This window comes from Pundamilia nyererei, unplaced genomic scaffold (genome assembly GCF_000239375.1).
Source record: "Pundamilia nyererei isolate P.nyererei 1_Seehausen unplaced genomic scaffold, PunNye1.0 scaffold00184, whole genome shotgun sequence".
Lineage (NCBI taxonomy): Eukaryota > Metazoa > Chordata > Actinopteri > Cichliformes > Cichlidae > Pundamilia > Pundamilia nyererei.
In genome coordinates this window covers 1,216,668-1,229,346 of record NW_005187585.1, presented here as the reverse complement: position 1 = coordinate 1,229,346, position 12,679 = coordinate 1,216,668, and the positions used below count along the sequence as shown (strand labels likewise).

At 40.4% G+C, this 12,679-nt stretch overlaps 2 protein-coding genes across 2 annotated transcripts; one reads left to right on the top strand and one right to left on the bottom strand.

Annotated features, from left to right (window-relative positions):
* Positions 1 to 31: 31 nt before the first annotated feature.
* Positions 32 to 3,712, top strand: LOC102193421 (very long-chain acyl-CoA synthetase-like; the record flags this gene model as incomplete). Its single annotated transcript, XM_005746888.1, has 6 exons — positions 32 to 226; positions 1,311 to 1,401; positions 1,477 to 1,675; positions 2,506 to 2,603; positions 2,833 to 2,963; positions 3,053 to 3,712. Coding segments are annotated over 6 exons (888 nt in total), but the record flags the coding sequence as incomplete, so codon positions are not given.
* hdc (histidine decarboxylase) lies at positions 3,527 to 7,197 on the bottom strand. The gene is made up of 12 exons (XM_005746887.1): positions 7,170 to 7,197; positions 6,888 to 7,060; positions 6,678 to 6,791; positions 6,478 to 6,600; positions 6,245 to 6,382; positions 6,029 to 6,172; positions 5,449 to 5,515; positions 5,180 to 5,342; positions 4,960 to 5,050; positions 4,785 to 4,883; positions 4,577 to 4,682; positions 3,527 to 4,305 (listed from the first exon to the last, which is right to left on the bottom strand). The coding sequence occupies exons 1-12, from the start codon at positions 7,195 to 7,197 to the stop codon at positions 3,527 to 3,529; spliced, it is 2,025 nt and encodes a 674-aa protein (XP_005746944.1).
* Between the last annotated feature and the right edge of the window lie 5,482 nt (positions 7,198 to 12,679).

Below are 12,679 nucleotides of genomic sequence, written 5' to 3'. Positions count from 1 at the left end.
TGTTCTCACCTCTCCTTTGGCCTTCTTTTAGAGAGACAATGACAAGGATCATAAGGTCCGACTGGCCGTAGGGAACGGAATAAGGGAAGACACCTGGGTTGAGTTCCTGGAGCGATTTGGGAACATTTGTATCCGTGAATGCTACGGAGCAACTGAAGGGAATGTTGGCTTTATCAACTATGGTGGGAAAGTTGGAGCTGTTGGCAGAGAACATTTTCTCTACAAAGTAAGATGTAATAATAATAATAATAATGATACATTATATTTATAGGCACCTTTAAGACCCTCAAGGTCACAAAAAAGTAGCAACAATGCAACAATACAACAAATATTGCAAAATAAACTTTAAACATAAGGTAAATGAGGGGAAAAAAGCCAGCATGAAAGTATGAAAAGTAAGCAAGGTAAAAATAGACCAAGACGGAATCAAGGGTATGCAATTCTGAATAGATGGGTTTTGAGACGTGATTTCTAATTAATGAGAGAGTTTGTAGTCCAGAGATCTGGTGGAAGTGCATTCCAAAGTCTCGGGGCAGAATAACTAAAGACTCTGAGTCCCATGGTAGTCAGGCGAGCAGGTGGAAGAGACCGAAGGGAAGCTGAAGAAGAGCGGAGTGTACGAGGGGATGAGTATGTATGGAAAGATCGGATAAATATGGAGGTGCAAGGTTGTGAAGATGGATAGATGTGAAAAAGAAAAGCACACCCTCTTTCAATTCTAAAGTTACATAATTATAAAACGATAACATTAGTCCACCTTTCTTTATAATGTCACTTCAAGTTGCTTCAGTTGTCAGACAGATGGTCTCACATTTGACTCTAGAATACTTTGGTATACGGAGGAGTTCATGGTCAACTTAATGACTGCAAGATGATCAGGTCCTTTGGCTGCAAAACTAGTCCAGACCATCTCCTCTTCACCATCCTGCTTCACAGTTTTTATGCTGTGCTTGCTTTTCACAAGATATGCCACTGTGTACAGTCCATTTTCCCAAAGGTCTTGTGGTTTGTTCAGATGAATTTTGCAAACCTAAGCCATGCTTAGAAGAACCATGGCTTAAGTCATAGCTTTTTTAGAGAAACGTTTTGTCACTCAAGTAACTTCAGTCTCAGCTGAATGCAACAACCTTATAAAGAGTACATTTGCATAATGGCTGAAACTAGTGCCACTGGTGGACAATTGGCTGTGAGTCTCTGTGAGGCCAGTGAGCCTTTTTTCAGAGGTTAACTGGACCTCTGTATAGGGAGATGTGGCATGATTTATATGACTAACTGCTTATTCTCTTCAATGTATCTGTAAACTGTTTCAGATGGCATGCAAATATGCCCTCATAAGGTTTGACACAGAAAAAGAGGAGCCAGTTAGAGACTCCAGAGGATTTTGTGTTGAAGTCCCAAGAGGTGAGCCTGTCTCTTAAGGTGCCGCCTTGACTTTTAAGCTGCTATTTAAACGTATACTGTTACTTTTACTCGCAGGAGAAACTGGTCTGCTTGTGGCAAAGATTGGAAAAAGAACACCCTTCAGTGGCTATGCCAAGGACAAGCAGCAGACAGACAAGAAGAAGCTAAGAGATGTGTTCGAGAAGGGCGACATGTACTTTAACAGTGGCGACCTTCTAAAGATTGACGACGAGGGATTTCTCTTCTTTCAAGACCGCATTGGAGACACTTTCAGGTCTGTGAAACATAATAAATGAATTTGACAATCTGGGTGAAAGGTCAGGACAAGGAGTACCAGAGAGTGTTTTTTGTCTTAAAAGCACAACTTAGTGTGACCCCCAAAAAGTTGATTCTGTTAATCTGGACGTAGCATTTTCAGTGGGAGAAACGTTATGTCACTCATCCAAGTGACTGCACTCAAACCAGCGTTCCTCCCCGTCCAGGATGTGTACATCGTCATCATTGAAAGAGTGTCCACTGCCCTGCAAATGTATAAATCCTGGCAATCCTCCTGGCACTTTACAGCATACACTATATTACTCTGTTTGTGTTGGGGAAACCGATCCGTGGGGTGGACCAATTTTTGGTGCAGCGTGTTTTGGGGTTTAAAAGCCACAGAGACTCAGTGTTTAGAAAAAATGCGTCTCAACTGATCCAATGCTACTGACACATACGGGATCAATACGGGTTTGCGCTTAGGCAGCAGTTGTCCTTCTGTCTGGAACAGCTGGATGAATGTTTAACAGATTGCTTACAATCTGGGGTTATAGTTGTAAAATAAGGCCAGAAAGTTTACTTCTTCACTTGAAATAGAATTTAAGCTATGGAAAAAACAGTAATACCCTCAAGTTTAGGATATATCATATATAATTTCAGAATTACGGACACTGTGGTGAGTCTAATCTAATTGCTTTCAGTATTTTATTCTTTATAGTTAAACCTAAACATCTTTGATGAACTATTATCTCAGTGTTTTAGGGAAGTTTGTTACTTTTGTGTGTCCCTGCTGAAAAAAGATACACTGCAGCTGAGTTCTGCAAATACTCTGTATTATATGTGTTACAGGTGGAAAGGAGAAAATGTGGCAACCACGGAGGTGGCTGACCACCTGCTCGCAGTTGACTTTGTTGAAGAGGCTAATGTCTATGGTGTGAAGGTGCCAGGTAATAATGACACTAAAAGCAAGATTATTGTGATGTATGTCTCATAAATATTACAAACATCTTTTTCCAGAATTCTAAGAAAAAAACTCAGAATTCAGAAGTTTCTTCTTGGAATTCTGAGATTAATCGCATATTTCTGACATACTGAGGAAAAACTCTGAATGTTTGGATTAATGTCTGGATTCTGAGGGTATTTTTTCTTCTTTTTACTTTGACCTTCACTGAATAGGACACGAGGGAAGAATTGGAATGGCAGCGCTGAAACTGAAAGAAAATATGGACTTTGATGGCAAAGCTTTATATCAGCATGTCAAAAACTACTTGCCCAGCTACGCAAGACCACGCTTCGTTCGCATACAGGTAAATAAAGTTCAATGAATGATCACATTAAGATATATCTGCATATATCTTAGCAATAATCCCGTAACCATTTCATTTTTCTCTGGCAGGATGCATTGGTAGTGACGAGCACCTTTAAGCAGATGAAGGTGAAGCTGGCAGAGGAAGGTTTTAACCCTGCTCTCATCAAGGATCCTCTGTTTTACCTGGAAGACAATAAGGGCTACATACCCATGACTCAGGAGTTATTCAACTGCATTGCAGAAGGAAGACTCAGGCTTTAAACGAGTTCAGCGCTGATTTTTTTATTGTCAGTCTCAAAAACATTAGTGTTTACATTAATCTTTACATTGTGGATATACAAACATACAATGGCATGCATTTCATTTTTTTTATTTTTCAACTCATTTTAGTCTGAAATACTTTCTTGTTTTTAATGATTTTTATATGAGTAAATCCCATATCGCCGACACTGTTATTTGGTGACTGTGTTGGTTGACTGTGTGCTGAAGCAAACTGCTTATCAATCAATAGGTGAATTATTGTGTGGATGTGAGGTACACTTTGTGCTGGTTTTGGGCTCGTCAGAGGAGTTTAGGAGCAGTGGAAGTTTCCAGTGGTGTAGGAGGGGGGGCTGTGTTTGTTACAGCAGAGGAAGACATACAGTTCACTCTTCTGCAGGTGGAGGGTAAGTGCTTTTGAGCTGCTGGAGAAACCTTCAGAGGGCAGCAGAGCTGGTGCCGACCACACTGCACCCACTGGTTACAGAAGCTGGGAACGCTGTAGAACTTTGTCAGCTTTTTCAGGACCTGTTTTCCCAGATCATTTGAAGGCATCTCCTCAATATTTATTGTCGCACCAGCTCCTGTTGTTGAAGGCACAGGAAGGCCACCAGCAGCATCTTCGACTATAGGCCTCGTTTCAAAATCATAGCCACACAGGGACCTGATATAAGTGTAAGGCAGGGGCTCGCTGCTGCAGCTAAGAGATCGCATTGGTCTTCTAGACCGATTCCAAGCTTTGTCAATCCACAACTCCACTTGAGCTTTTTCCAGCCTGGCAACAGCATCCTCTTTCTCATCAGACCCGGTGTCTAAGACCGGGTCTTGGTATTCTTCATCACCTATTACATCATCTTCCCCTGATTGTGACTGGTCTGCATAATTCAAAGCCTGTGTCTCAGCCAGGAGAGTGGAAGCTGTTTTACAGATAATGCCCCAGTCCCTGAGGATGTCATCGGCAGTAGTGTACTGTGAGGTCACCGTAAACCGGATGATGCGTTTGGTATAAATATCCGCAGGAATGAGGTACATGGTGCCTGACCGGGTCAGTCTCCTCAGCAGCTCCTGGGTCAAAGTGTTCCCTCCCAACAAAAAGAAGATACAATAAAATGTTTATAAGTCTTTGTGTAAAGCCACAAAACCCTTACTAACACATCTGTGTTTACCCTTTTCCTACTATTTTTGCCATTTCATCTGGGAACTAGCTGACCACATTCAGGTATATAACAAACCACCATTGAACAAGGCGTAATCGGGACTTCTTAGCACATGTCAGTAATGATTTTCTGGTGAAAACTATAAGGTCAACATATTTATAGTTTACTGCACAATTCAGGTACAAGGAGAAGTTGCATACTTTCAGGCAGAAGACCACCAGGCCGAGGTGCCTCTTAGCAGGAACCTCAAAATCTGTGTTGCTCCTAATATGAGACTCCAAGAGTTTTGCCATCTGAATCCCCTAAAAAAAAACCCCAAAGCAAACAAACAAAACTTCACATTAAATACACTTTCTATAATGGAAGTCTAATATTGATATCTATTTTAGAAGAATGCCACTTACATGTCTGATATGAGCCTGGAGGTTTTTCAATCCAAAGGAGCGCAGAACAAACCAGAGCTTCAGAGCACGGAAGCGTCGACTGAGAGGTATTTGCCAGTGCTGAACCAAAGAAAAAAAGTAGTGTTCAGATGAGACTGTAACATTTTGAACTGGTGAATAAGTAATGATGACGAACCATAAAGTCGGTGGCTGCCAGTGAGTTTTCATGTCTGAGGTAAACAGGATCAACACTGAAGGTCTGCTGGAGCTTGTATTTATCCTTTACCCTGAGATCAACAGTTAATTAAATCACCAGCTTAAAAGCATTCTTCTGTTTAAATTTGCATTTTGTCAGATGTAATTTTGCAGATATTATAGAGACAGAGTTGAGGTATGGCTTAAATGTCTCTACTCACCAGAATGCTGTGCAGTCAAAATGGACCATCATCCACTTAGAAGGGTTGAAAACAAAAGAGTGCGCAAATTCAATGCCCTTCATTGACCAGCGGAGCTCCGGACAAAAGTAGGCAGAGCCAGCATACGCGGCATCAACATGGAGCCAGAGTCCCTCTTCCTCACCTGCAAAAAGATTTCAATTTCACTTCTAACTTCATCTTATGTATGCAAAGAAAAAAAATAAGTCTGACTCTGCAGTATGATTTGGAAGTAAAATTAAAAGACACACAGACTGGTCCCAGTTCCGATAGCTTATCGAAGGCACACGCTCCAGTAGTTCCCAGAGTTGAACACAGCTGAAAATGACAGAATGGGTCAGATGAGATCCAACATGCAACACGGGTTTGTTGTGTACTTTTGAAGCTAAAAATCACAGTTTCCTCATGATATGAGATGATATACAAGTGTCCCGATTAATGATGTACAACGTTTTGCTACTTATTTTCATATTTTTTTCCAAGTTTAAAAAGAAATTATTCGGACAATTTTTCAGTTTTAAAAGAAATGAAGCTGAACTTCAACTTCCAGACATTTGATTTTCTTTAAATGCACCATCAAAAAAATAGATTGTAAAACAGTTTCTGCATGCATCTGTGTTTGCCATGCAGCAGAAAAATCAAACAAAGGCACTGATTGGCTGATGCTACAGTTTGCCGATTCTGATTTTTATATACTGCAGCGTTAGTATATGCTTTTAAAAATGTGATGGGTATTGTGGCACATATTAGGTAAGCTACTAGATTCAAAACAATATGGGGATTCTTAAATTCTCTGCAGAAATGTCCCATTGAGGTTTCAAACACACATACCAGGAAGGGGACAAGTCCTCTTGCCCTGTCTTCTTGTATGGCTTGTTTCAAAGTGTCTCCTCTCAGAGACAACTCGTCATCGGTCGGCAGAAACCTGATCTTCACCAGTGAGATCAGTCCTGCCTTTTCAACTGATGAATGAGCCTATAAAAGCAACATCTGATCAGTTTTACGGTTCAGTTTATCAGGCTGATAGGAAGCTCCTGTGCAGCTTACCTGATCCGAAGCGTAGGCCACTAGTCTTGAGTTTATGACGGAGTCGTCCACGTCCTGGTCAAGCTCGGCCCGCAGCTGCAGGATTTTATCTTTCCTGGCTGCCAGCAGAGCAACCAGTGTGCTCTCACTGACTGTACTCTGACGAGAGAGCCAAGTAGGTCAGAAACACAATGAGGCCCCGAAAGACTGTAAACTTCGTGGCTCTAGAGCAAACAGATTAGGATGTTGCACACCTGCAGGATGCCTCCACCTCTGCTGTCAGGATGGTAGTGAAGAAAGAAAGAGGGGAGCTCTAGTGCTTTACACAGCCAGTCCATCACATTCATTTCCAGCTCTGTGCATGCTGGGCTTGAGGCCTGAAAAAACAAGCAAATAAGACATCACTGAAGCAGATGGTAGCATGTGATTGATTGTCTTTTTGGTCATTGCGTACCCAAGTGAACCCAACACAGTTGATTGCATCTGCCAGCATATCCCCGAGCATAGAGGGCCATGAAGTCAGACTGGGATAGTAGGCGTGCATGTGAGGGCTCTGCCAGTGAACCACCTGGGCAGAGAGATAGGAAAACACTCGCTTGCCATAAATGTATTTCATGATCATTTCAGTGAACTGAACAAGCAAGGTGTTCAGTGTGACACTTACCCCTGGCATGATGACCTTCTCAATGTCATTGAAGATATTCTCCCAGTCCTCCGGCTCCGTAGGTGCAGCCTCAGGAAGAAGCTGCCTCATGTAGCCAGGTTTCACATCAGGAATGACCCTCCTCTCCCTGATGGAGCCCAGGTACTTTGTGATGTAGTCCACCATCTCCTTACCTGATCAATAAGAGATCACTGCAAGTTATTCATATTCATTTTCTTTATTATGTGCTTGTTGGCATTTGAAGTTAAATATCAACATCATCCAAAATGAGTCCATGATTACCTCTGCGATTGTATTCCTCAGCTTGCATTTTCGGAGATGAGACCTCTTCGAGTTACTTTGTCGTGTGTAACAGGTGACTGCAGTGAGGCTTTGTGTATTTGGGAGCAGAGATTACACCACTATATAGATCCTGTTGTGAAGAACACGCCCCAAATTGGTGACGCATTTGAACCACAAGGCAAATGTCTTTCATGTATTTTTTCCATCACTGGCTTCACATTTGCACTAAATATTTACTTTCCTCTTGCAGCCGGAGATTTAATTTTTTTTCATATCCACGTGAAATGATACAGGATTAGAACAATATAATCAATAGTGTAATAGGTTATATAAAAGTTATGAAGAATTCTTTTTCACTATTACACCTGAATCCCTCTGTAATGCAGAAAAATAATTTATGTGTCAAATCAGATTATACAGAGACCCTTATATTTTCAAACTGGTGTTCAGGCCCCTCACAAGGTTTCTGTTGTTTTTTGTGTGTGCGTGTGTGTAAATTATATATTTGGTGACATCTCTCTGACCCTTAATCTTTAGGGAAACACAATTCGATACAATTAACCTCCAGTCTCTTTTCCTCCCCTCTTCTTACTCCAACAGGTTATGAATGATGATGGATCATGATGAGCGATATTTTCAATGTATGATGACTCTTCACAAAGTAATAAAAGTAAAAAAAAATAAATAAACAAACAATAAATGTAAACACAGTAAAAGGTACTGGGATGATGAGGGAAAATCATTTATGTCATTAGCTTAATGCAGCCTTTTAAACCCTGACAAAAGCCTGAGCAGCACCTGGACTGTTCGCACACTGCACTGTTTACTATGCATTGTGCTCAGCATGTGATAGCTCTCATGTGGTGCTCTGGGGAAACCAGTCGCTGGATGACAATCGAGCCACAATTCAAACCTACAAAGCACGCATTATTGGTAAGTCACCGAGAGAGAGCAAGCACACTGAAATTAATAACATGTTTATCTAAGACATATGTAAACATATCTAATCAATCAATGAATTCATGAATCAAAAATGAATAACTGGCAAGCAACAACGGAAGATTTATTTTTTTACTCTTTCATTTATTTTAATTCATTTGTAGTTATTTTTTGTAACACACTGTGCATGCTTGTACTTGATTAAACTTTACCATTAACCATTTACTGCTCTCTAATAATAGTATAATTCTTTCACTTAAAATGTCATTAGTTTTGTCACATAAGATGAAAAGAACCACACAAAGTTAAAGAAATCCATAAATGCACTTGCATGAGTGTTTATTCTATCATTTCCTTCATTAAAGCTGCGAACAAGCAACTTCGCATGGAAGCTTCTAATCAAATGTGCCTGGTTTGAGAGCAAGAAAAGGCTTCATCACTGAACTTCTCCACATTCCCAGCGTGGTTCCAGAGATACACACAGGCTGTTCTTTGCTGCAGGTACTGTGACACACTTTTAGTGGCAAAGGTGAGGTGGATCTTCCTAATTCTTACATACAACTGTCTGCTTGTGAATGCAAGTATCTAATGAGCCAGTCACACAGCAACAACTCCATTTGACATTAGCATGACAGCATCTAATGGGAAAGAAAAGTGATTTAAATGATTGTGTGAGGGTTGAAAGAGAAATGGTCTGAAAGAGGAAAATATCCAGTGAGCAGCACTTCTCTGGGAAAAGTTTCTTCACATCAAACACTTGAAGCAGATGTGCTACAGCAGCAGAAGACCACACTGATACCCACTCCTGTCAGCTAAGAACAGGACATTGAGGCTACAGTTTGTACCGGATCACCAAAACTAGACAGCAGAAAATGTGAAAAGTGTTGCCTGGTCTGATGAGTAGATTTCTCCTGCCACATTCAGATGGTGGAGTCAGAACTGGGTGTAAACAACATGAAATCATGGCTCCTTGTGCACAACATGGAGCCTTTGGGGTCACATTTAAGTAGGTACTAGTAGGTACGCAGTGTTGGGAAGGTTACTTTTGAAATGTATTCCACTACAGATTACAGAATACATGGCCCAAAATGTATTTTGTAACGTATTCCGTTACGTTACTCAATGAGAGTAACGTATTCTGAATACTTTGGATTACTTAATATATTATCATGCTTTTTTACAACTAATGAATGTCCTGTTCCTGTGTGATTCATTACTATTACTGAAGGCTGCTCACAGGCTACTCAATAGCAACTAGATTTTTAAATCTTAATATAAAATGAGTAACAGTAGGGTGGACATTAGGTGAGGCTGCACTTTTTGCAGCGATCTCGTATAGAAAACTATTCCGCGCGTATATAAAATAGGTCCGCGGCTCCAAACCATTAGTAAAGGGACCTCTGGCTAACACGTCGGTTTCCCTGTCGGGCTCGTAGCCGAAAACTAGCTTTACTTTGTTGTCTTGGTCAACTTTGCTGGCGAGAGACAGAGAGAGGCGTTGAAAGGCTGCTCCAGCGGAACTTATTGTTTCGGAGGAAAACAGGAACACAGTGTTTACTCGAGTCTTAACAGCTTACTTACAGCTGGGCTCGTCAGACACTCTTTTTTGGCTGCAGTGGTTATTATTATATTTACATGCTTCCAGCTCCCGTTTCTGCTCGATGATAACTCATACTTTTCCTTTTTCTCCCTCCCTCGCTCACAGACACATAACGGGTATGGCAGTCCATTCTCCCTGCAGCACGGACTACACTGCCCATGAGGCTACATTCTTTAGGGCTATGCCTGTAACACTCTGCTATTGCCTTCATATTAAATCATTTTAAAAAATATTTCTTCACATCATTATGAGACTCGAGATTGAGACACGGGCATTTGAGCCTCTTAATGCTGTTTTGTTTGGGATTCCACCTGTGTGGAATTACAAAAAATAGAGAGGGCATAGCCTTACATATGAAACAGGAAAAGACCGCCGCGTAATCCCTTTATTTCAACAAAGTAACTGTATTCTAAATACCACCCTTTTAAACGGTAACGGAATACAGTTACTCATATTTTGTATTTTAAATACGTCACGGCGGTACATGTATTCCGTTACTCCCCAACACTGTAGGTACGTACCTTTTCCAGTCTGCAGGGTTAATTTTGAGAATGGGTCTAGTTTAACCAAAATCACAATCTTTTCATGAGCTTAACCAATCTGAGAGTGACACAGGACATGAAACATGGTCTCTGGACTGGCTGCCTTGTGATCTACGTCACTGCAACACTATCTGCCCAATCTTTAAGTAACTGTTTATTAAAACATACATTTTTAAAAACGATCCATATAGTGTTACTAGATGAATTACAGTGTTTCTTAACCTCAGTTGCGAAGAAATGTTCATGGACAGTTTATAAGCCATTTATTAACAATTTTGTTAGTATTGTTTATTACTGTTAAAATGGTTAAAGAGTTTATGTAGATATATTTACATCTGACATCTGGTCTCCAAATTGTCACATTGGTTAACGATTCTTCTAAACTAGCCAAACTGGTTATTTAAATTTGATCAAGAACAAAGAGTTTTGATTTTATGTAGGAAAACTGGTAGCATGCAATGACTAATGGCAGGAGTGGGTGTGTTACTATACACAGAAATAAGTGTTATGTGATATGGAGCATAGCACACTGTGACTATTGTGCTCCTTGTGTGCTTTTAAATTTGAGAGGCTGAGCCTGATGAAAGCGGGTTTAAGCATTATTGTGCAATGAAGCCTGATCGCTGCCTTGTGACATCAAAGTGAGAGTGCTTCTTATTTGGTCTGATTCTGCTGCTTTTATTCAAATAAGCTGAAAATAGCTGTGCAACATAAGCCCGTCACAAAGAAAACTTTGAGCTTGATAATGCAAACCAAAAAAAGCAAAACAACAGCATGAAGAGCAGAGAGGAAAAACTAACGACTAATGATGAGACTGGCTGTGACTGAAGGTTAAAAAAAAAATTGGAAAAGCAACTAAGTGTCAGTTTAAACATGTTCCCCTTGCATAGGAGGAATGTTGGAGGTAGAAAATAATGAACCAAATAAAAAATGTAATGCAGAAAGTCACTTATCTAATAACAGCTTTGCTTTTTTATTGTTTTGTTTCACTTTTTAAAAATCACTTTAATGTAAAACTCACAACTTAACAGGTGATTTATTAAATCATGGTATGAATGTGACAAAAGCAGCACTTATCCGTTCCATTTGAACCATTGTGTGTACAACAGATCAGACTGGTTTAACTGCAGACCAGTCTGGCATGGCTGTAAGCTACTGTTAATAGGGCAGTCCTAAGAAAATACAAGTACGCTCTGCTTTCAAAAAGAAAGATTCATTTTCAGTTTCAAAACTGACCATTACTACAGTACAGTACAATACATGATATTCAATGTCCTTGATGTAAAAGGGAATTACATACTGTATATAGATGTGAATATATTCCTTTGTATGGGAAGCCCATCACAGTAGAAGAAAGAAAAGAAGCTGAAGGTCAGAGCCAACTTAGAAACAAGCTTTCTTTGTGTTGACTTCAACAGCTCATCATTTTCCTCTCAGCTGTCCATTTGAAGAGCAGGTAGAGTCTCTATGCAGCCTTGTGAAAACTCATTAGACCCCATGATTCAGCAGCTTGCAGAGCCCCCTTTATCAGGAATATCTATTTTCTGTATGACTTTATTGGTCTCTCAGGAATTTTGACCCATTTTTCTTTACAGCATTGCTTCAGGTCATTTATGTTTGCGGACAAATATTTATTTTCGGGCTCTTAAAGTTCCTCCGGAGTATTTCAATCAAGTTGAGGTCTGGACTTTGACTGAGCCCCTGTAACACCAACAATTCTTCTAATCTGTGAACCAGTCTCAGCCAAGCTTGAGCTGTTTAGAAAGATTGTTAACTCATCATAATCTCATTTTTAACTCCACAACACTTTGTATATGCATGCAGAGGAGTTCATGATTGATCAGTGAATGCAACATGCCCATGTCCTGTGGCTGAATGTGAGTCCAAATAATCACTTTTCTACCACTACACTGACAGTTGGTATGAGGTGCTTGTGGTGTTGTACATTATGGGCAAACATCTCAACTTTGTTTTTGTCTGTCCAAAGGTTTGTCCTGATGCAACTTTGTGAACCTAATCCTTGCTGCTGTGTCCTTTTTTAGAGAGAAGCAGCTTTCAACATTTAACAAGCCAATGGAACCTGACATGTAACCCTTGGTTTGTCTGTGCATTGCATGATCTGACCTTGAGTGAATTTACTGGGATGGCACTCCTCAGAATATGTCAGTGTAGCTTCTCAGTCATCCAGGTAATGGTAATCTAAGGATCTTAAAAAGAAAAGAGACTGGACTTTATTAAGTCTCTTCGAGCCCTTTCACCTTTCAACTGAGAAGCTTTTTCAGTTCTAAAACCAAATGGTGGGGAGTCCCAGGTATTTAAACCTTAGTGGGAGTTGTCCCTTAAGAGGGCTGTTGACCCACTAGTGATCACGTGCCTCATCGCACAAACCAAAGTGTGAAAAGGGGTGTGGATCATTATCAGCAGAGGTT

What these genes read in the sequence shown, in the direction of transcription:
- hdc (XM_005746887.1), bottom strand. Translation starts at nt 7,197, where the DNA reads ATGCAAGCTGAGGAATACAATCGCAGAG. An exon ending in GAGGACTTGTCCCCTTCCTG is followed by an intron (nt 5,516 to 6,028) that starts GTATGTGTGTTT and finishes TGTCATTTTCAG; the next exon opens with CTGTGTTCAACTCTGGGAAC. An exon ending in TTTGACTGCACAGCATTCTG is followed by an intron (nt 5,051 to 5,179) that starts GTGAGTAGAGAC and finishes TGTTGATCTCAG; the next exon opens with GGTAAAGGATAAATACAAGC.